The sequence below is a fragment of the Cervus canadensis genome, chromosome 10 (assembly GCF_019320065.1).
Source record: "Cervus canadensis isolate Bull #8, Minnesota chromosome 10, ASM1932006v1, whole genome shotgun sequence".
Classification (NCBI taxonomy): Eukaryota; Metazoa; Chordata; class Mammalia; order Artiodactyla; family Cervidae; genus Cervus; species Cervus canadensis.
Genome location: NC_057395.1, coordinates 72,165,885 through 72,189,741, shown reverse-complemented (window position 1 = coordinate 72,189,741; position 23,857 = coordinate 72,165,885). Strand labels below are relative to the sequence as shown.

At 52.2% G+C, this 23,857-nt stretch overlaps 1 protein-coding gene across 1 annotated transcript; it reads left to right on the top strand.

Moving 5' to 3' along the window:
* The first annotated feature begins 1,444 nt into the window (after positions 1-1,444).
* On the top strand, positions 1,445-23,510 carry SDC4 (syndecan 4). Its single transcript, XM_043479693.1, has 5 exons — positions 1,445-1,601; positions 14,399-14,537; positions 15,668-15,714; positions 16,928-17,120; positions 21,509-23,510. Exons 1-5 carry the CDS (start codon positions 1,533-1,535, stop codon positions 21,658-21,660), a joined length of 600 nt encoding a protein of 199 aa, XP_043335628.1. The 5' UTR covers positions 1,445-1,532; the 3' UTR covers positions 21,661-23,510.
* The last annotated feature ends 347 nt before the right edge of the window (positions 23,511-23,857 follow it).

Below are 23,857 nucleotides of genomic sequence, written 5' to 3'. Positions count from 1 at the left end.
AAGTCCCATGTGCCATATATATATGTGTATATACGTATACAAATATGTATGTATGTATATGTCACCCTTGGCACTTTGATTGTCATATGATACTTCCCCCTAATAATTCCAACAGTACTTGTACTTGGGACCTCAGAGGATTTTACTAAACCCTTCCTCACACATACATACACACACACAGAAAGTAAGGAGGATATGCAGGGGGTAGTATAAACATGAAACTGTCTTATACAAAAGGTGGGATCTGAGAATTAAGATAAACTTGCCAGAGGCTTTCCTGGTGGTCCAGTGGCTAAGACTCCAAGCTCCCAATGCAGGGAGGCTGGATTTGATCCCTGGTCAGGAACTAGATCCCATACGCCTCAGTTAAGTCCGTAGCGTCCCAAAGAGCCGGACACAACTGAGCAGGTAGCACACAAGAGCTCACATGCCACAACTAAAGATTTTTCATGCCACAACTAAGACCTTGCACAGCCAAGCAAATAAATATTTTTTTTAAAAAGATGAACTTGCCAAACAGCTCTCAAAGAGATCAAACTTTTTAGGACGTTCAATATTAAGAAAACAAATCCCTTAAAACAGAGGTCAGCCACCCTAAGACCAACAAGCCCACCCCTAGCTTGTTTATGCTCAGCCCCCATAGAATGCTTTTACAGGGACCTCCCTGTGGTCCAGCGGCTAAGACTCTGACCTCCCAATGAAGGGGGCCTGGGTTCCATCCCTGGTCAGAGAACTAGATCCCACATGGTGCAGGTAAGAGTTTGCTTGTCACAACTAAAGCCGCAACCAAGACCCAGGGTGTGCAAATAAATAAATAAAAAAAAATAAACCTTTATTTTTTTTTTAAAGAATGCTTTTACATATTTAAATGGTTGGGAAAGAAAAAAAAATCAAAAGAAGAATCCTATCTCATGACACGTGAAAATTATATGAAATTCAAATTTCAGAGTCCAGTTTAATCAGGACAGAGCCACTCTCTTTCCTTTAAGTATCTAAGGTTGCCTTTGTGCTGCAAAGCTAGAGTTTGAGTAATTGTGACAGAGACCATCCCGGCCTAAAACATTTACCTCTTTACAGAAGAGTGCCTGCTGACTCCAGTCTGGAAACAGCCGGCGATTGTTGCCCATTCTCGGAGGGGAATGTACCCATCTGGAAGGGCGCTGATCTAAATTCACGGCCCTGGGCAACTCCTTCCGGTCTGTGGGCCTCAGTTTCCCCAACTGTAAAATGGGTTTATGTATAGCGCTCTCGGGTCACCTACCTAGCAGGGAATCGGGGATCGGGGCTGCTAGAGGCCAGAGACTGGATGGACTGAGCTGCCCGCGCCCACGGGGCGGGTCCCTCGGGTTTCCAACGGGGCGGGTAGGAGCAGCACCCCGGAGGCCCAGCTTTCGCGGGGGAATTCCGGGCGGGGTGCGGGCAGTGGGGGCGGGCAGGGGCGGGGCCGGGGGGCGGGCCGATCACCGCCTATAAGAAGGGACGCGCGCCAGCCCTGGCCACCCGCCTGCGCGCCCTCTGCGGACCGCGGTACGATGGCCCCCGCCCGCCTGCTCGCGCTGCTGCTGCTCCTCGTGGGCGTCCCCGCCGCCGCCGCCGAGTCGGTAGGTGCTTGGAGATCCCCGAGGTGGGCCGGGGGGCGGGGGGCGGACCGGTATCTTCTTTGTTCTGGGATCCTGCGGTGGGGTCCAGGGGCGGGCAATCGGGGTAGTGCGCCGTCCCCAACTAGACCAGGGAAACTTTTTTGGAAACTTTGCCCTGGGGCCCCAGGGAGGCTCCGGGGCGAGGAGGGGTGGGTGACCCCTCTGCGCACGGTGCCTCCCCAGCCTGTTGAGCCTCTCGCCTCCCCCTGGCCTCAGCCCCGCCGCTGGCTTCAGGCTCGGACGTGACTAAGCTGGTGTCACCTCGCCTTCCCTCACCTTCTCGCCCCTTCCCCGGTGATCCTAGGGCAGGCTCGCGCCCTGACCCCCCCTCCGCGCCCTCCAGAATCCGAGATGGCCTCGACATGAAGGGGGGCTGCGTGTACTCGGAAGGGGGAGGGGTGCAGGGTTCTGAGGGGCCTTGTTTCACGCACCGGGGTAGAGGACTGAGCCCTGACCTCAGGTCTGGCCGCAGCGCTGCCACTGGCCTGTGACTTTGGGCAAGGCCCTGCCCTCTTCTGAGTCCCAAAGCGTCTGGGGGACTGGGATGGGAGGTGAGCAGTGCTTCTATAGGGTCCGTACAAAGTTGGGACGCTGATCTTTCCGGGGCAGACTGGAGGGACTGTGTAGGCTCCTAACTTCACCAGGAGGTGAGCCTCTGCTTTCCGCTAGAAGAGCGTTTATTTCCACCGATCTGACCGCTGGGGAAGCCCAAAGCACTCACCTTTGGGTGGGGTGAAGGGGGACTGGGGGAAGAGAAGGTCTCCGTGAGCCTTGAGTAACCTCCTTACTGGTCCTTTACTGCACTTACTGGTCCCTGTCATAGTGTCCAAAGCCCTGGGCCGACCAGAAGCTCCATTCACCCCAGCGGTCAGTTGGGAAGGAGGGAGGCCATCTCCTCTGGGAAACTGGGCCACAGAAATTTCCGAGAGAGGCTGTCTGACCACCCCCCCGACCCCAAGCCTGGCCTCTTTGGTACCCTTAAACCTCCGTTTTGGGAAGAGCAAGTGGCATTTAATCTTAATATCAGTTCTCAGTGGGGCTCCCATTTCTCTGGGATGACTTAGAATGAGTCCTTTCTGCCTGGCAAGCTTCATTTGAGATCCTGAGCTATACCTACCCTCCCCATGCAGGACCCCCTTCCTCGCCACCCCCCAGATAACAGTTGCAGCCCTGAGTGATGAGAGCAAGCCTTCAGTGCTTATGGAACTGTTCTAATAGCATTCTGATAGCTGTTCTAATGGCTCTGTCAACTAGTTTAGTTCAGCCCTTGTGTTTACTGTTTTAAACTGGTCCTGAGGCTAGAGAGGTTAACCAACCTGCCCAAGGTCACACAGCTGATAAGGGGCTGAGTCAGATGCAAATTAGGCAGCCAGGCCTCCAAGTCCCTTTCTTAAATCTTTTGCTCCTATCTTGATGTGTAGTCTGATGCTACTTTGAGTGGCTGCAGTTGTGCGCCATCCTCAAAACTAGTTTAGAGAAGATAAAGATTTGGGGCCGGCTAGCCACAGAGAATTCAGAGGGAAAAGGAAACCGAGGCCCCAAGTAAGGTGATGACCTCCCCAAACTAAGAAGAGCAAACTTGTCAAAAGATGAGTGGCTGAGTCGGGACTCGAACCCAAGCCTGCTGCTCCCCCATGCAGTGCTCCAAACTAGGCCCTGAAGGATGTGTTGGTGTCACAGCGGTGGAGGTTTCCGAAGGAACGACATGGCGTGTCCCACCAGCCTGAGTGGACTGGGGAAAAAGGAAAAGACCCTGGAGGTTGAAAGGTCACTGCATGGACAGTCACGTGTCAGTCTTGGCTCAGGGGTTGCCAAGCCTGCAGGTGGTGGGGGGCGGGGGGTGTGGCTAGAGAGGCAGGCAGCTGTGCCCTGGGGGCGGTCAGAAGGATGTGGTTTGGGGGAGGGCCGGTGGTGACCCCTGAGCTGCAGGAGAAGTGAGCCCTGGGCAGCTGCTTCCTGAGAGAGGTGTCCGTCTCTCCCACCCTGACCTCAGCACTCCCTTCCTGGCTAATGTTACAAGGTCTTCCACCTCGAACTGGGTCACAGGGCTTCCCCTTTTATCTCCCCTCTCAGTCCCTTTCCTCCCAGGGCTGTAGATGGAAAAATCAGACCTAGTCACGGTTGGATTGGACCACAGAGATAATCTGGTGGTCAGCCCTTTCCTTTTTTGCAGAGAAAACTGAGGCCCAGGGAGAAGGGTGGGGCTGATAACAGTTGTCATTTATGGAGTGCTCTCCGTAGACCAAGTCCTGGTGCATTTTAGTCTCATAAAAGGCCTAGCATGTGGGGATTATATTATGCCTACTTTACAAGTGGTAAAGTGGTACCGTATTGGGGTAGCAGAGAGCTCCCAGGCCATCAGAATCTCTGCCCTGTCGTCCCCCTCCAATAGTGCCGTTGGGACCACTTTGCAAATTTTGGGTCTGCCCCCTGCCACCCACCATGTCCCCCTCGGTGCCACAGGTTTGGGGAAGGGAACCCAGCCCGAGCCAGGGCCTCTTCAGTGTTTGGCGGGGCTTGCGGGCCTAAACCAGTTCTTCTTGTCCAGCTGGAAGCATTCCCCTGATCTACCTTCCTGCCACTCCCTCCCTGGCCAATTAAAGGCAGCCTTGTTTTGGGAGCCTCCATGGGACCCCCACCACCCGCCCCTGCCAGTGGTGTTGCTGCCCAGGGGCATAGACGTGGCACCTGGCCCAGTCAGTTCTGGAAGTGCCCCCCACCCACCCCATGTACTTTAGCTAAGAGACCTTTCTGGTCTTCTTGAGAGTTTTCTCCTTGATTGCACAGAAGTGGGGGTAGGAACGGAAGCCCAGGGGGGTCTAGGACCCTTGAGTGGCCAGAGAGAGCACTTTGGAATTCTTAGAAGCCCAGAGAGCTATGATAGGAAAATATTTGAGTCTTACTTTGAAGGGTGTGAGATTGGGTCTCTTTCTCCCTCTGTAAAATGGAATTTGAACTGAATAGACAGCCTTTTCCAGCTTGGTAGTCTATTAATAATTAAGTACCTACACTTTGAAAGGGTGGTGGGAACCATAAAGACATCTAAGGCATTCGCTCCCTTGAAGAGGCTTATAGTTCACGAGGAGCATTAACATCCTCCATCAAATTCTGAGCCCTCATCCCCTCCCCCCTTCCACCCACGCACACAGGAACCCTGCTATGTGGATTTTCAGTGAAATACCTGGCCCGGAAATGTCTGTATGACTGAATAAATAAATATGTTCTTGTAACTTCATGCTAAAAGGCGCACTGAGGTTGTTTCTTACTGATACGGATGCTTCCCCGTGATACTGTGAGGTAGGTATCATTAGCTTCACTTTGACAGGAAAGTGATGCTCAGAGGAATGGAGGGGCCTGCCAAGGTCTGAACCAGGTCTTTCAGGTCACACAGGCTGTCTGATTTGCAGTCCTCGGAGAACATGGCACATGAGGAAGTTGGCTGGCTTTGAAGGCAGATGCCTTGGGTCCCTCCTTCTGAATCGCTGGTTGACCTTGAGCACCCATGCCCTCTGGGTCTCAGTGTCCCCAACTCTGGAAGGAGGAGGTTGGACCAAAACCCTCTCGTGGGTCCTTTTTGGTGGGGAACAGGGAACGCTTTCTCAGCCTCCTTGGTAAAGAGCCTATGGGAGAAGCGACGTTGGGGAGGCAGGTGGTGGAGACATTCAGCTCCTGCCATCGCCAGCTCCTAGAAACAGAAGGCTCTTCCAAGGACTTGGAGTGCTGAGCCGGCCTGAATGAGGGGCTGGGGGAGCCAGGCTGGGCTTCATGCCCCAGTTCCCTGTAGGGAGGAGTTGGCTCCTAGCTCTCTTAGGCCTTCCGGACTGGTGGGTGTGATTTTCAAGTGACTACTTAAAATTGGGGGAAGGGGCTGGACAGGACTCTGAGTCACTGGAGGAGAGCCGTAGCTGGCCTGCCTGAGTCACCCCCATTTCCTTTCGGCCTCCTGGGAATGTTGGAATTGGCACCCCCTTTAAGGGCTATTAAGGATAGTCAAGCCAGTGTCCAGGGCATTGAAGAGACATACAGAAAATACGAGCCCTAGGCCCCAGACCCTCACAGGGCCTTGCCCAGTTGTGGACTTTGACAGGGTAGAGTTCAGCCAGTTCTCCAAACTGTCCTCTGCAAGACTTGTGGTTGCCAAGGTGGAAAGAGGGAGAGGGGAAGGGATGGATTGGGAATTTGGGGTTAGCAGGTGCAAACTATCACACATAGAATGAATGGATGAATGATAAGAGCCTGCTGTATGGTACAGGGAACTATATTCAACATCCTGTGATAAATCATAATGGAAAAGAACGTAAAAAATATTATATATATATATATATATATGTTTAACTGAATCACTTTTCTGTACAGCAGAAATTAATACACTGTAAATCAACTATACTTCAATTTTTAAAAAATTACTTAAAACAATATATAGAGAGAGACCTTTGCAGAGAGTGTAGCGCTCTGCCCCCCAGCCTTAAAACTGAGGTTGCAATTGGTCTGAGTTTATGGAGCAAAGTAGAGTCCAGACTTGACTTGACCCCAGGATTCTCTGATGCCCTCTTGCTTCTTGGGATTGGCTGCTGGCCGGAGGGCTTTAGAACACCGATTTGGAGTTAAGCAGACCTGACTCCAGAGCTGTGAAGGCCCCCTCTTACTAGCTCCATGGCTTGGGACCTCAGCTCTCTGGTCTGTAAGAACGGGATTGTAGAGAGCCTTGTTGAAGATGACAAGGCTGCAACTGAAGCTCTTAGATCTGGCCTGGTAAACGGGAGGCTTTCTTAGCTACGGTTCCCAGCTTTGCCCAGGCCGCCTTGATGCCAGATGGCCCTTTCCTTTTGAGGATCAGGCCCCCTGGAAAGCTCTCTCCCCTCCCCCCAACAGCTGCAAGGTGGGTGGGGAGGAGTCTAGGGTGGGGCTGGCCAACAGAGCCCAAATCTCCTATTTGTTTGTCTTAGAAGTGGGCCCTTTGCTCATTACTGGATGGGTTGATATTTAAACAAGAACCAGTTCCTGATTGCCCCACCCCTCCTGCAGGGATCAGTGGGAACCCCCCTGTTGAGCAATTTTCAACCAGGAGGGAGAAGGGACAGAGGGCTGGGAACTTCTGGAGTTGTCCTCTGTCCTGGCGGAGCCTTGTCCAGTAAGAGGAGGGCCGGAGTTGTTTCCAGTCCGGAGGCCAGGGGAATTGCAAAAAAATAGTGTTTGTGGGGGGAGGGGGTGCGATGGTGGATAGAAAAGGTACAGTGTTCTGGAAAGCCAGTTTTCAGATGTTTTCACCGCGTGATGCCCAGGGAGCGCGGAGAAGGCATGTGTCAACAGTTGGAGCCTAATTTAACCCTGAGTTCAATAAACCTGACTTCTTGGGCGGGTTTGTTATTAACTCACGGGTGACCTTTGGGCGCGCCCCCTCCGGGCCCTGTCCCCGGGAGGCAAGATGACTGGAAAATGGGTATGTTTCAGTCAGAAACCCAGCTCTGCGGCTCAGCCCGCGACACACAAGTTAGTTAATAAGTCACTGGGCCAGTGTGAGCCCCAGTGTCTAGAAAACACGTGTGTCACTCCCGGGCCATCACTGGCGTTAGGCGAACTGTGTAAAGATCTGGCTTAAGTTTAGTTTATTATTAGCGGCTAGACGAGGGTTCTTAACCTGGGCGGCTTGGGGAGGCGGTGTCTGGGTGCAGGTTGAAAAATGAGAACCCAGTGGTTGTGGTTCTCAGGGTCCAGAACTTTTCCTCCCTCTCCTAGGACTCCAGGCATCCCCAGAAGATCTCTCTGTGATCTGATCAGATCTTTCCAGCCTCAGCCTTCCGTGGGCCCGCCCCGGGTCAGCACCCCCTCCCCGCTGCCTCCCTCTGCACCTCCCCGCCCCCCGGCTTCGGGCCCGAGCTCGGCTGCCCCAGTTTTGTCTGGCACAGCAGCAGGGGTTGCTAGTCAGGTGACACCTGGGGTAATGGAAAGGGGAGGCAGGGATCGGCTGGTATGTGTGGAAAGAGTGACTCGGTGGGGCCCGGCCTGTGGGGACTGGCTGTACTACTCCACCTCGGGGCATGGGGGCAGAGGTGGCCAACGGCTAGGATACTCCTGGCCCTGGGGAAGCCTGGCCAGGAGCTGTCTGTGGGACCGGCTGACCTGATGGGAGCAGTGGCTTCCCTGAGAGGCGGTGGGGAGGCTGGGAAGGGGCAGAAAGCCAGCACCCAGGGCGGACCTAATTGGCCGAGACGAGGAGATGTCGGCTTGGCTCTAGAGAACACGGGAGGCTATGTTTACGGGGCCGCCCTCAGATCCAGCGGGGACCTGGGATCCGCTGCTAGATTACAAGCCCGGCCTCAATGCACCTCTGTCTCTTCGGCCCCTGAGGGAGCCGGCCCCCTCCCGGCCGTCTCCACCGGTAATCGGAACAGTGCCCAGCTTGGTTACCAGGCCTGCAGACAGAGGAAGGCTTGTCTCTTTGAGAACCGTCTTGGGGAAACCGAGGCCCCGAGAGGGAATCTCCCAAGATCATCTGGCTGTTAGTGACAGGGATGCCACGGCATCAACCTCTGGCAGGGAGATGTCCAGAGGCTCTAGAAGCTTCCCTGACCCTTACCCTTCCCACCTGCAGCTGGCGTCCCTCAGTCCTGGAACCCTGGCTCTGGGAATGGGCTGCCCTGGGAGTGGGGGGGAGGGGACATTGGTGAAAAAGCCGCTGGCAGTGCCAGGCCTGGCTTCTCTCCTGAGCAATTGTGTTTGGAGTAACCCGACCTTGGAGTGGGCAGGGCGGACATTCGAGCCCCCGCCCCACCCCCACTCCCATCCCCAGACCTGGCTTAACCCTTCCCGGACCAGCACACCAGATCCTGTATTGGTGGTGGGTGGTATCTTCGAATCTCCTAGATACTTTTTTCATCCTCAAGGCAGGTCAGGAAATACTCTGGGGACTCAGAGGCTCAGCTGAGTTTCAAGTGTCTCTGGTCACTGCCATTTTCTCTTTTGGAAAAGTACAATGTTCTCTCCTCTGCCTCTCTCTGCTTAGTGCAGGTGCTTCAAGCTGTGGGAGCTTGCACAGGTCTCTGCCCGTATCTGGCCCGTTCTCTCTTCCACATTCTCAAGGGGCCTGATTGGTTGTTCACAAGTCTCTGGTCTCAGAAGCACAAGAAATACATGTTATAGGGCATGTCCCTTCACAGTTTGCAAAGCACCTCCCTGTCCATCCACCACCCTCTTTCTAGCAATGCAACTACTTCTACAACTTCACTCAAGTCTCTGACCCTTTGAGCGCTAATCCCCTCAGCTGGAAGGAAGGCAGATGGGGGTTAATAATAGCTGCTATTCATTGAGCACCTGCTGTGTACCAGGCCATGTGCTGGGTCGTTTGCATACCCCTAACGCATGTCACTTCATCTCATCCTCCTGCAAGGTGGTACTTACTAGCCTTGGTGACAGAAAGAGGAAACTGAGGCTTCAAGATGTGAAATTAAACGCCCAGGCTGGTATAGTGAGGGAGCAGCAGGGCTGTGGTTTGCTATTGGAGCTGCTTTTACAGGTCCCCAGGCTGGGACTTCCCTGGTGGCTCAAGACAGTAAAGCATCTGCCTTCAATGCGGAAGACCCCGGTTTGATCCCTGGGTTGGGAAGATCTCCTGGAGAAGGAAATGGCAACCTACTCCAGTACTCTTGCCTGGAAAATTCCATGGACAGAGGAGCCTGGTAGGCTACAGTCCATGGGGTCACAAAGAGTTGGACATGACTGAGCAACTTCAGTGTCAATGTCAGGCTGGTGGTGGATCTTCCCATTTCTCCCAGGATGCTGAGTCCAGATTGAGGCAGCCAGGTTTTGCTCATTCCAGGGGACATCTAACCGTCCTGAAGGAGGGTGGGAGAGGACCACAGTGCCTTATCAGTGGCCCCTTCTGGGGCCTGCCAGGACCCCTCTGCTGCAGTTAGGGCCCAGGGTCCTCAGCATTCCTACTTCTTCCAGAATTTAACTTGCCTAGTTGTCCTTCTCATCTCACCTCCCCCCCATCCCCGCCCTGGAAGAAGCATGTCCCTGACCCCTGGGGGTGACTTCCTTCCCTGGGGAAGAGACAGGCAGGGGGAGACTCGCCTCTTTGCCTCCCACCAGTTCACAGTTAAGCAAGTTCTGACCCTGAACTTCTCCCCAGTGCCCCAGCCAAAGTCTCTCTTCTTTTGTGTGAGCAGTATCACTTTTACCTTTGTTGACTCCCTGGGCAAGGGAAGGGGTGCCGTGGAGCCCTGGCCTGGCAGCGGGTGCTGTGGATGGTGGTGACGGGGTGGAGAGGGGTAACGTGGGTGGTAGTGAGAAGTCTGGCTCTGGCGAAGACTCAGTCTCGAGAGATCTCAGTTTGAATCCCAGCTCTGTCGCTTTCTAGCTGAGTGACTTCACACAAGTGACTCAAGGGGAAGTCACTTTCCGGCCACACGGGTAGAGCACCTCACCAGGCTGTTGTGCCAATCAAATGAGCTTGGACAGAGGAAACCCAGCGTGGTGCCCAGCGTGTCGAGGATACTGCGGTCACCCCAGCCCCTGTGCTTTTCCCGGGGGACTGAAGCTGCAAGACTTTGCAATAGGGTTGGCGACTTTCCTAGCTTCATGCCCATCACCTCAGGACTGGATGGGGGTTACAGCTGGAGTGGCAGCAGATGCCGTGGATTTGTTAAGACCTCTGCCTGTGTGATTAGTCACTTCAGTTGTGTCAGACTCTTTGCAACCCCATGGACTATAGCCCACCAGGCTCCTCTGTCCATGGGATTCTTCAGGCAAGAATACTGGAGTGGGTTGCCATGCCCTGAAACCTCTAGCGGAAAGGATCCAGCCCCAACCCCAGGTGCCTGCTTATTCAGATGTTGATTTCTGTTGTGCATCCATGACTAGGACTTCTAGGGAAGACTGGGGGAGACCTAGAAGTGGGAAAGGAAGACAAATCCAGCCTAGAAGCCCAGAGACCTAGGTTCTTTTAACATTTTTTAAAGAGACCTAGGTTCTAAGTCCAGTTCTGTTTAGGTGACCTTGGCAAGGGTGCTTATCTTTTAATCTGTTTGCTGTGTAATAAAATGAGATGGTTGGGCTAGGGCCTCAGCAACCTTCTGTTGGTAGGCGTTAGTCTCAATAGCACAAAATACACCTACCCTTTCTTTTGTTTATTTGGCTGCACCCGCTCTTCGTTGTGGCATGTGGGATCTTCAATCTTTGCTGTGTCCTGCGGGATCTTCAGTTGTGGCATGCCAACTCTGAGTTGTGACGTAAAGTTCCCTGACCAGGGGTTGAACCTGAGCCCCCTGCATTGGGAGCTCGGAGTCTTAGCCACTGGACCGCCAGGGAAATCCCTATCCTTCTTCTTCTCTCTGGGGAGTCTAAGGAAGCATCCAGGTGCCCACCAGGGTCTGCTTACTCGGTTCTTGACTGCTCTTGTGTGTGCACAAGCAGGACAAGGATACAGAGAGACCCGAGGGCCCAGGGAGGGTGCCTGTGCGTGCACACACGTGTGGACACCCGCTCCCCAGGTAACGATGGGGTGAGCTAAGAGCAGGGTGGGGTCCTTCTCTGGTCAGGGTGGGGCCTGGCTGCTGGGTGGCCTGGTTCTTCAAAGTCACCCCAGACTGAATGGGCCTAGTCTGAAAAGAGGGTGGGGGAAGGGAGGGCTGTTGGCACCTGGCCTCCACACACACACACACTCACATGCACACACATACACACTCACATAAAGGGATGCTTGCCCACAGTCCCAGGGAGCATGGTTCTGCCTTGCTGGTGTAGTCTTAGGACTTCTGCCCTCTTGGGAATTTCTCTCTTGTTAGGGGTCTTGGGCAGAGCAGGACCACTTCTAGAGTTGGAGAAGGATTGGATTTTATTAGCGAGCAGCGAGGCATGCAGGACCTTTCTTCCTGACCAAGGATCAAACCGGTGCCCCCTGCAGTGGACCACCAGGGAGGTCCCAAGCCCTGTGCCTTCAGAGCCAAGATGGGTACCCGATAGGATCTAATCCTTGTGTGATTAGATCTGACGAGACCTGAACCATTCCTGGTGTGACCTTAAGTAAAGTCATTTATGCTCTCCAGGAACCTGGTATAAAAATGAAGGGTTGTAATTGGGGAGGGGAGGGAGGTTCGAGGGAGAAGGTATATGTGTAATTATGGCTGATTCGCATTGTTGGATGGCAGAAACCAGCACAACAGTGTGAAGCAGTTTTCCTCCAATTAAAAAACAGATTTAAAATAATGAACCTTAGGGATGACCCGGTGACTCCCAAGGCAGCTGAACTGGGAATCGATCTAGGTTTCAGCTTTGTTGTGACTTGGTCTTCATTCCCTGATGTAAATCAGAGGTAGCCACTAGCAGCAATCAACGTGCTAATCCCAGGGGTGGTTTTGAAACACTCCTCAGTACTTTCACCCACTAAGAGAAACGCAGGATCCATAAATAATCAGCCGTGGCTCTCCGGGATGAGGAGGTAGGGGAAGGGCCCAGCCTGAAACAGCCCAGTGTCGGGACCCCAGCCCCCATCTTGAGAACGTGGAGCTCTGACTGGCCTCCAGGCTCCATATGCAAGTGGCCAAACTACCTTCTTTTCCTCCTGGGCTGAGTCTGACTGCCACTTGACAAGGCTCCATCCTGGGCGAGGTAGGCGGACACTCCGTGTACCCGTGTGTTTATGGGTGTGTTGATCTGTATGTGGCTAAAGGCTCGGGTGACCTATGCCTGGGTTCCGGTCCAGAGTGGCCACTTTCTGCCTGGGTGATCTTGAGCGAGTGACTTCAATTTTCTGAGCATCCCCCCAACCCCTTCCCCCTCCCCAGTGTTTCAGCAAATAAGAGCTATGAGGAGGACCTACTTCAAGTTAAGTGCTTAGTTTGGTAAGCTGCCTAGATCCTGCCGTTTCCGATTCTGCACCACCACCACCCGCCCGCCGTCCCCCCAACCCCCGACCGCCACCCCTGGGGGAATTTGCGGCAGGAGATGCGGATGGGAGCACAGGGACCCCGCCCTAGGTGCAGGCAGCTTGCGCAACCTCAGAGGAGCCATCTTCTGGAGCTGCCAAACTAAAGCCACAGGCACGGGCTGTGCGGGGGCTGGAATTCCAGCGCCAGCAGCTCCCCAGCTCCTGATTCCCGAGTCATGAAGTCATCCCTCACCAGGGTTTAACCCCTTCTGGCTCCCCACCCCCATGTGTACCAAGCGTTCAGCGGAGATTCTCCCTTCTGTGGTGGGAGGGGAGAAATCTCGCTCCCAGCCTGACCTCCCTCCCGGGAATCCAGCTGCCCCACACAGACACAGACAGGGTGGAAGGAGACCCAAAGGTCCGGTTCCACCCACCTCTCCCCGGAAGCCTGGGCCTCTCCCACAGAGGGTGACCTTGTCTTAGGGATGGATGTTCCTTTCCAGGCCTGCTCTGTCACTGGCGGGTCTCTGCTGGGTGGAGGACAGCGTGGGGCAGTCAGACACGGAGCCTGGCCTCTTTCCTCTCTGAGTGTGTAGCTGACTCACCGTGTGACCTTAGGCAAGTCGCTGTAGGAGGGCCTAGATTCTTTCCCTTTCTGTGAAATGGGAGGGCAGGACCTCCCTGGCCTCCAGCTGGTGTTCCGCGGTTCTGAGCAGACCCCGCCTGCCTCCACACGCCTGGCAATTAGGGGGTTGGAGGGGAAGAAGAATGTTTGGGGCAAGGGGTTTGTATTGACCTTATTCGCCACCCTGACTCTTCCGGGAAATGGTAGTCACTTGAATATTTGAGTTCATTAGTGAAAGAATGAACTTTGCCCCAGGGCTGCTGTTCTTGTGGGCAGACAAAGCCTCAGCCCAGAAGCTAGCTGGGAGGGTGGTGCAAATCCCAAGTATTTCTGACTCTCTAGAAGGAGCTTTGTTTTCCCTCAGCTTAATTTGCGGGTTTGGGAGCAGGGTGGCTGATGTTCTGCAGGTCCTGGGGCAAGCTCTCTGCCTTCCTGGATCTTTCGTACTTTCCTTGTGAAAGCTTCTCGGTGGCGATGGATCTGAGACTCTAGCTGGGGACGGCTGGGGCCCCCATACGTGGCAGCGGAGGGGTACTTAGGGGTGCTGGAGTGGGGAGTCCGTGAGAGCAGGGACGGGGCTCCGCACCGCGCGGCTGCAGAATGGCTCCGTGGGAGATGTTTGGAAGGCTGAAGACACGAGTGTGCTCACGTACGCTTGACTCACCAGGTTCCGGGCAGCGCCCTGACCCGAGGCTGTCCTGGGACGTGAGTGAGCCAGCCCTGCCTGTCCCAGCCTGGTCTGACTCAGCTGGGAAAGATGTCCGGGTCAGGGCAAGACCAGAGCCAGCAGCCCTCTCCCCGCCGTGGGTGAATCAGCAGTGACAGCATCAGAGCACCCCGGAGCGTGGACGGGGAACGCTGGCTCTGAAGTCAGTCTTCACTCCGTCTGCTCCCACGAGTCACCCAAAGAAAATGACTTAATGTCTTCAGGGCCCAGTTTTCCTCGGTTGTAAAACAGAGGTGGAAGACTGGTCTTTAGAGTTATTACGAGCAGGTCCTGGCCTATAGCAAGTGCTCAGTATAGGGTACCTAGCATATTTATATTCTGATTACGCCACCTTCATTATTTTTATTAGCCCAGAATGGGAAAGGGTTTTGTCTAAGGTCACACAGCAAGTTAGGGACCCAGGTTTCCAGGCTCTGGCCTGATGCCCTTCCAGCACCCCAGCTGCCCTTCCCAGCTCGCTTCACTGCCTTGCAGGGTTCGGGGGCTGCTAAAGAGCACTGGGGGGCTACTGGCTGATGTGTCTTCTGTTTTCACCCTAGATCCGAGAAACTGAGGTCATCGACCCTCAAGACCTCCTAGAAGGCCGATACTTTTCCGGAGACTTACCAGACGACGAGGACGTCGGGGGGCCCGGGCAGGAATCCGATGACTTTGAGCTGTCTGGCTCTGGAGATCTAGGTACAGAGAAAGTAGGGAGCCGGCCTGGGGCTCAAGGCTGCAGGGAACCTGTCTTTTACAAGGGTGACCCCACTTTGGGGCTTGAATTTTCCTATTGTCCCCCCCCTCCCCATTAAAAAAGGTTGGGGGGACAAAAGTAACTGGATCAACCCATCCCTGAGACCCTTTCCGGGTGAGTTGTTTGTTGCTCCGAGTCCATTTGTAGTAGAAAACCAGTCCGAACCTGTCCGCCTTTGGACAGGATTGGGTGGGAGTGGGCGTTGGGAGGAGAACTGAACTGTGGCCTGTTTTCCTTCCTTTGAAAAAACCAGAGAGCTGCGCAGGAGCCTGGGGGCAGGGTGGGGAGGGCGGGTGGGAACCGAGAACCAACCCCTGCTTCTGCAAGGATGGGATTGGGAGTCAGTGAACGGGCCTCCTGGGGCAGGGCCAGGGGCCCGTGTCTTTCTTGGTCACTTCTTGGCCCTGGCTGCCAGGCTAGACAGAGCTACTGAAAAGCCTCCCTCCTCTGTGTGGGGTAGTGTAACAATTTGAAGTTTGAGTTCTGGAATCACATAATCCTGAGTTCAAACTGCCACTCTGTGACCTCTGAGCCTCAGTGTCCTAATCTGTAACATGGGAACAGAAATGACCATTGTGGAAATTAGACTGAGTTAAAAGCCCTGGGCACTTACCACGTTCTCAGTAAATACATTCATATTGGAATTTCTAATATTTACTGTTGCAATCTAGAGTCTTCTCAAATGAATCCCCTGGGGATCTTGTAAAAATCCAGATTTTGATTTAGTGGCCCCTGAAATTCTGCATTTCCAACCCCTCCTGGGTGATGTTCTTGGTCCTGGGATCTATATGGAGCAAGGGTTTGGAGCTGACAGAACATCTGCCCAGTGACCAACTCAGCATTCCCATGAAAGAACCAGGGAGGCAGGTCTCAGGAGCTCCATTTTACAGATGAGATGACCGAGACTGGTGTGGGAGTGACCACTTGCCGGACATATGCCGGACAAATGCCCATCACCTGTTGAGCATTTGGGGGCCGACTGTGAATTAGAACTCCCGCCAGCCACGGCTGCAAGGGTCATCGACCTGGGGGTGACCGACCTCACACTCACACGGCCTTTCTGACCTTACAGATGACTCAGAGGACACCCGGATCTTCCCAGAAGTGATGCACCCCTTGGTAAGTAGCTCCGCACTTTGGCCTCTCCAGCTCTCAGCACCTATTGAGACAAGCAGAATAAATTTGGGTCTGACCTCATTCTGCAAGAAGGCTTTTATCTGTGGCCCTGAACTCTTGGGACAGACACAGCTAAGGGTCACAGGTAGACTTTCCTCTCTGTAGGGATAATCACTCAGTGATAAAGACTTGGATGTGTTGCCAGTCTCTTATGCTTTTTTAATTTTTATTTCATTTACTTATCTGACTGCACTGGATCCCGGTTATGGCACTTGGGATCATGTGAGGTCTTTAGTTGCAGTAGGTGGGATCTAGCTCCCTGACCAGGGGTCACACTCGGGGCCCCCTGCCTTGGAAGCTCGGAATCTTAACCACTGGACCACCAAGGCAGTCCTTCCAGCCTCATTTTTGTGTGCATTTCTAGGTATTTCCCAACATTAATATCAAGTTACACATACCGTCCTATGTACTGTATTTTTCACTTACAGTGACCATGAGTATTTCCCCACATAACTCACTGTTTCTCCTATTCATTTTTATAACCTTCATAATCAGAGTTCACCCAGTCGCCCTTATCTATGGGAAAGTGTTTTATGATTTTTTGACATCCTACAACAACAGTATACCAAGCGTCTTTTACACATTAGCTCCTTAGGACGGAGTCCCAGAGGCAAACTGCCGCATTGAAGGGCAAACTGTTTCTACAGTTTTGCCAAACTACCCTCCGGGGTATTACTCTAGAACACCTGCTTCCCTGTGCCCTTGGTCACACTATTCATTCCCCACTGGGGATAGATTTACTGGAACAGTTGGGCTTCCCTGGTGATTCTGATTGTAAAGCATCTGCCTGCAATGCAGGAAACCCAGGTTCAATCCCTGGGTCAGGAAGATCCCCTAGAGAAGGGAATGGCAACCCACTCCAGTATTCTTGCCTGGTGAATTCCATGGACAGAAGAGCTTAGTGGGCTACAGTCCATGGGGTCGCAAAGAGTCAGACACAACTGAACAATTAACACACATAAGAAAGGTTGAGGGTAAGGATTTGACAGCGTGATTGTTGAGGGGTGGTTGCTGATGTCTGCGCTAGGACCACGTGGTTTGGCCAGCAAGAGGCAGAACCCATTCCCCACCCGGCTGAATGTCCCTACCCCCTGCCTTGGATCCCCTCCCCACAAACCACACTGACTGTTGGTCTCTTCTCCTTTCCACCATCCAGGTCCCTATAGATAACTACATCCCTGAGAAGACAGGGAGCCGAGTTCCCACCGAACCCAAGGAACTGGAGGAGAATGAAGTTATCCCCAAGAGGTCTTCCCCTTTTGATGGGGACGAGGATGTGTCCAACAAGGTGTCCATGTCCAGCACAGCCCAGGGCAGCAACATCTTTGAGAGGACAGAGGTGCTGGCAGGTAAGGCCCCAGGCTTCCCACAAGATACCTCAAAAGGGGAGAGGGCTTGGGCAGGGACAGTGCTGCAGGCATTGGATGCCTCTGGCCCAGTGGTCCCTGACCTTTTTGGCACCAGGGACCAGTTTCACGGAAGACAGTTTCTCCACGGACTGGATGGGGTAGGGCTGACGATGGTTCAGGTGGTAATGCTGGTGATGGGGACGGGCAGATGAAACTGCGCTTGCTCACCTGCTGCTCGCCTCCTGCTATGCAGCTGGGTTCCTAGTAGGCCACTGACCAGTACCAGCCCAGGGGTTGGGAACCCCTGCTCTAGCCCATTAGGTGATTTGGTACCCCTTCCTTGCAGCCACTGGGCATCCTGGGGCCTTGAAGGATGACCCTTCCCCTTAGAGGTAGCTCTGACTATGTGTGCAGCCTGGCGGACCGAGAGCAAGAATTGCATATCAGAGGCTAAGAAAATAATAGATGTTGAGTTCTTCACTTGCTGTAAATCCTTTTCTATTTACAAAGCACTTTCCCAGCCTGGGTTTGGCACCTGGGATGTTAATTATTAAAAGTTAAACTTCCCGTGAAAACTTCCCCTTTAAACCCAGAGGCTCCTTTGAGTTGGGCTGGCTTCCCCTCCGCCTGCTGTCACCTGGCAGCCTGGTGACCTTGGCTGAGATGCTGTCCAGCCTCAGTTTTCATATCTGCAAACGGGCACCGTGCTACTTCCTTCGGTTGCTGTAATAACTTTTTGTGAAAAATAGAATCTAAAATAACTTGGCGAGGACTGCAAAATGTTCGTTTGCACGGTTCCCAGTGGTAGATGGTGTGTGTGTTAGTCATTCAGTCGTGTCCAACCCTTTGCAACCCCATGGACCGTAACCAGCCAGTCTCCTCTGTTCATGGAATTTCTCAGGCCAGAATACTGGAGTGGGTGGCCTATCCCTTCTCCAGGGGATCTTCCCGACCCAGGAATCAAACTGGGGTCTCCTGTATTGCAGGCGGATTCTTTACCAGCTGAGCTACCAGGGAAGCCCCATAGTATATAGTATAGTATAGTATATGGCATAGCATAGCAAGTAGTAGGTGGCCCGCAGGGAAACATCCTGTGCCAGATTAAGAAACCAACACTTAGAGTATGTTTGGCCTCAAGTGGGAGTCACAGGTTTCCTGACTAATGTGCTATGTGGGGAAAGATGTGTCGCAGGGTGAGACTTCAAGGATGGCTCTGTCTAGCCTGACTATGGGGCCTTCGGCTGGGGTGGTAACTGGCTCTTTCTCTTCTTCCCTGGCAGCTTTGGGGGTCTCCAAAACTGGGTTGGGGACTTTCTCAGAGGGGACTCCCTTTCTAGCCCTTTCTAGGTTTTTTACAGGTCAAGGGCCAGTCTGGATGAACCAGCCTAGTGAGGGGGGGCACCGTGGTGCAGGCTGGCTTACTCCTGTCTCCTGGCAACCAGCTGGGCCAGCAGCTTTGAGGCTGTAGGTGCAAAGAAAGAGCCCTGGGTCCTGCCTCCCTCCGGGACAGATAAAGGAGCTTGCCTGCATCTTGCAGGTTATAACCCCTGGTGGGCCCTGCTCAGTCCTGACTCTGGCTTCCAGGTCCCTGAGTCAGTGTTCTTTTAACTTTCTGTGTGATGTGGGTGGGGTGGGGAAACTAGAGGGCCCTTGGAGACCTTTGAGTCTTGTAAGTTTCAAACTATTTGGTGGAAGTCTTTTCGAGGTAAAACCCAGCCCATCTTTCTTCACCCACAGAGTTTCACTTTTAGTTGGTGGATGTGGGATTAGCATAAGGTTTTGCTTTCACCAAACAATGGTTCTACTGCTTTTAAAGAAAAATGTAAAAACCACTGAGGTAGTCCAAGTAATTGTTTCTTATAACATGGGCGATTCAGGCCTGGAGAAAGCAAGCCACTTGCTTTAGGTCACATAGCAAGTGAGAACCGGTCATTTCTTAATACTTCCAGTGGAGAATGACACGTGTATGAGATCTTCATGTGAAAAGTTACATTGTTGAGATAGCTGGAGTGAGCTCCTCCATTCCAGTAGCTTTTAAAACAGTACCTGGTGGCGGGGGGTGGAATTCCCTGGTGGCCCAGCAGTTAAGACTCTGCACTTCCGCTGTAGGGGTCATGGGTGCTATCGTTGGTGGGAGATCTAAGATCCTTTAAGCTGCACAGCACAGCCAAAAGAAAAACCACCCTAGAACCTGGGAGTCTATCAAATGCTTGCCATGTGCCGTATGATTCACACGCCCCCTCATTGAGTCCACACAACACCCCAATCCAACACGTATGGTTATCTATGCTTTACAAATAAGGAAAATGAGGCTCCAAGAAGCCTTATCTCTTATCCAAAGGCACAAGACCAGACAAGTGGTGAACCTGGCATTGGAACCTAGGACCACAGTTGCTTCTGAGACTGTCCTTGAGCCTTGAGCTTCTGGGGACTCCCAGCACAGACCAAGGGTCTAACAGAACAGACATCAGAGGGAGAGGTGATAGAAATGGGAAGAGGGGGTTGATACCTGATGGTCCGTGTCTTTTCTCTGGTATTTCCTGGGGGCACTGTGTTGCTGCTTTTTCGTCGTCTCAACCAAGAGAGGACCTTCCTTGGCTCCCCTGCCACCCCGTTCCCATTCTGTGCGTAGATTTGGAGTGTGTGCAGGGGCGGAAAATTAATCTTCTTAGGCTAAGACCGAATTAGGGGACTCAATCTGTCACAGGGAGGATTCTAGGAGACATCCCTGCCCCCTCAACAAACAGGAGTGAGCCCTCCAGGCTGCCTGGGGTCATACAGAGAGCATATGTTCACACGATGTGAGAAACCCGCATCTGCTCTTGGCCAGTGTTGCTCTCTGAGCCAAATGGAATCATTTATTAAGCACCCACTGTTGTGCCAGAACAGTTCAGGGTGGCAGGGACACAGATACAAACCACAGAAAGTCACAACTAATGAATATTGAGCATATGCTATACATTGTTCTGAGCTCTCTTAAGGGGATTGATTTATTTCAACCTAGGGACAAACCTATAAGAAAGGTACTATTGTTTCCATTTTACAATGAGAGAGATGAAGGAACTTGATTATTTAGATCCTATTGCCAGTAAGTGGCAGAGACAGAATAGAATGTAAGCCTTAAGCACAGAGCTTCGTATGTGGGGATATAAACCACGTGTATAATTTTTTTTTTTTTGCTGCACCACACTGGAGAAGGAAATGGCAAACCACTCCAGTATTCTTGCCTGGAGAATCCCATGGACAGAGGAGCCTGGTGGGCTACATTAGTCCATGGGGTTGCAAAGAGTCGGACACAACTGAGCAACTTCAGTTTCATTTTCACATGGCATGTGGGATCTTTTTTTTTTTTTTTAATTTTTTTATTAGTTGGAGGCTAATTACTTCACAACATTTCAGTGGGTTTTGTCATACATTGATATGAATCAGCCATAGATTTACACTTATTCCCCATCCCGATCCCCCCTCCCACCTCCCTCTCCACCCGATTCCTCTGGGTCTTCCCAGTGTACCAGGCCCGAGCACTTGTCTCATGCATCCCACCTGGGCTGGTGATCTGTTTCACCATAGATAGTATACATGCTGTTCTTTTGAAACATCCCACCCTCACCTTCTCCCACAGAGTTCAAAAGTCTGTTCTGTATTTCTGTGTCTCTTTTTCTGTTTTGCATATAGGGTTATCGTTACCATCTTTCTAAATTCCATATATATGTGTTAGTATGCTGTAATGTTCTTTATCGGCATGTGGGATCTTAATTCCCTGACCAGGGATCAAACCTGTGCCCCTTGCGTTGGAAGCAGGGAGTCTTAACCACAGGACCATCAGAAAGTCCCAAACCACATGGGTAATTCTTTATAGCATAGGAGTGTGGACACATGCGCATGTTATAACTGTGTATAGTAGCATATACCCATGTGTGTACAGAGTGTGTACACCCGATCGGCATAAGTGTAGGTCTGCACAGGGATGTGTGCATACAAGGTCAGCTGGAGAGCTCCCTATGCTAAGAACTGTGGGGTAAGTAGGTCTTAGGGGGATTTCCACAGCCTGCGATTTTTCTGCTTCCTGGCTCAGGGCTGAGCTGTTGCTGGGGAGTTGGCCTCGTGTTGGGAAAGAACCTGGCTTTGGACTCCAGCAATGTGGGTTGGACGGATGCCTTTGTCACTCTGGTTCTGTGGTTTTTTTAGTGCTTTACAGTGACTGCCTTCTCATGAATGAGGTGGCAAGGGAGGATCAAATTCAGTAAGGCATCAGCAGAGTATGCCCCTGGGGGTGATGGTGAGGGTGTCCGGGGGTCAGAGAACCGACCGAGCAGAAGTGACCGTGTACCCTGAGGGCCTGACGGGCAGCCAGCTCTCACCTCGCTGCTCGCCTCTCTCCTCTGCAGCTCTGATCGTGGGCGGTGTCGTGGGCATCCTCTTTGCCGTCTTCCTCGTCCTGCTGCTCGTGTACCGCATGAAGAAGAAGGATGAGGGAAGCTACGACCTGGGCAAGAAACCCATCTACAAAAAAGCCCCCACCAATGAGTTCTACGCCTGAAGTTTCCCCTGGAGCACCTACTTGGACTTTAGGGGGAAGGGACGCTGAAGGATTTTGAAGGGTGGATGTTCGGGGAGGGGGAGGGCAACCCAGTCCTGATCTATCAGCCTCTCCCGCTCCGATTACAGTTTCAGTGTCAGAAGAGACATCACCTTCTGCTGTTCCTGCTTGCCTCTTGATTCTCTGGGCCTCCACAGTCCCAGCAGAAAAATGGGGTTAAACTTGGCTTTTCTCAAGGCAAGTCTGGGGTTGGATCTGTTTCCTCACCTTCCCATTTAGAATCTAGGTAGGCCCAGCTTAGAGCCTGTACTGAACAGGTCTGATCCAGAGTCTTTCTAAGCTATTGTACGAGTCCTGCTGTAGGTCAGCCCCCCACCTGCCAGCCTTCCCCGCCCCCCCTGCCCCGTCCCCCTTCCACAGCCTGGCCCCTCGGCCAGGAGCTGGGAGAAGGAACCAGAACCATCTATCTGCACCTTGAGATGTGTCCATCAAAGGCACCTGCAACCACACTGTGGGAGTCTGGTACACCTTGGGACATTCTAGGCTCTTCCAAGTGACTTTTGGAAGTCAACCTTTTTTATCTGGGGGGAGGAGCTGAAAGTTCATCCTGAATCAGATTTGTAGAATATTCTTAAGTCTATTTTTAGTGGGGTATTTTTTTTTTTAATAGTTCATTCCTTTGTACAGAGCCTCTCTCTGTGGGCAAGAGTACACAGAAGCCAAGGCTTTCTCTGCCCTCTTGCACCTTTCCACAGTACCTGCTAAGTTTGTATTTAATGGTGTTTTTGTTTTTGTTACTCGAAAATGAGAGAAGAGTTGGAGATATAATTTTTATTATTAATTTTTTTACTACTATTTATAGCTTCAGACAGGGCCTTTCTTTCCCTCTTTTGCCTTTTTTCTTTTTTTCCCCATGCTTTTTTTTTTTAATTCTTCCTACTTCCCTGCTTATGACCCTTGGCCCTTTCTGAAGCTGCTTCCTCTAAGAAGCTTTTGCTGAAATAGTTTTTTTTTTAGCAGATCCCAAACTATAATGTAGGGGATGGTGGGATATTTGTGTCTCTTTCATATAATATATTATTATTCTTCCTTGGTTCTATAAAAATAGATAAATATATTTTTTCAGGAAATAGTGTGATATATTCCTGTGTGAAGTTGGCTGGGTGGTTGAGTGGTGAGTGAATGTTTGCGGGGCTGAGTGGATTTTTGCCTCTTTTTCTGGTCCTGTTTCTTGGTGCCTTCTCCCGACTGGGCTGGAAACCTTCTCTCTAGCTTTTGCTCTGAGCCCAGCTGGGGTACCTTCATTGGCGATCTCCAAATTTAAGAGAAGATCGGAGAGCTGTGCTATCCAACATGGCAAGTGCTGGCCACACTGAAATCAGTTAAAATGATAGGAAGTTAAAGTTCATTCCTCAGTTATACTGATCCACATTTCAAGTGCTCAGGGGCCACGTGGGGCAGGTGGCTGGTGTACCAGACAGACAAATAGAGCCCACTAGCATCTGTTGACAGCATAGCTCGAGAACTAAACTGGTTTAATAAGTCACAGGCTCAGCCTGGTTAGGATGACCTTTGTCCCTCTAGACAAAGTGGGATGGGGAGGGCTGATCAGGGCCTGGCTCTGGGGCTTATCCTCTCCAGAGAGGAGAGGCCTAGTGGCTCAGGCTGGCCAGGCCACATCTCCTGACCCCTTGCTTCCCTCCCCTTCTATGACCCCAGGGTCCCAGCTGGCTGGGCCCTCTTCCTCCCTCCATATCCCTTTTCCTCTGGCCATGTTGGGAGTGAGCACCTCACATTGTTGTCTGTTACTGATTTTTTGATAAAAAGATAATAAAACCTGGTACTTTCTAGATTGCCTGCCTTCATCATTTCAAAGCTCGTCAGACGTCATCCTTTCCCTTGATCTCAGCGGATCCTGAGATAATTGCTGCCAGACCCCGGAAGGCAGAGATATATAAGAAGCCAAGAAAGGGCCGGGAAAGGAGGGAAGAAAGTCAGAACGTGCACACCGTAGCCTGCGGCCATGGCCTGCCTACCTCGGAGATTTGTTTAGGCGGCCCCATGTTTAAAAAACAAACACAGAAATCCTTGGATTCCTTGCCAACTATGGAAGTGAGGATGTTTACCATAAAAATCCAGATTCCCTGTTTTTCTTGTGGGAGGGAAGAAATCAAGAATTGGCAACTCAAGTAACCAT

What these genes read in the sequence shown, in the direction of transcription:
- SDC4 (XM_043479693.1), top strand. Translation starts at nt 1,533, where the DNA reads ATGGCCCCCGCCCGCCTGCTCGCGCTGCTGCTGCTCCTCGTGGGCGTC. An exon ending in CAGAAGTGATGCACCCCTTG is followed by an intron (nt 15,715 to 16,927) that starts GTAAGTAGCTCC and finishes TCCACCATCCAG; the next exon opens with GTCCCTATAGATAACTACAT. An exon ending in GAGGACAGAGGTGCTGGCAG is followed by an intron (nt 17,121 to 21,508) that starts GTAAGGCCCCAG and finishes TCTCCTCTGCAG; the next exon opens with CTCTGATCGTGGGCGGTGTC.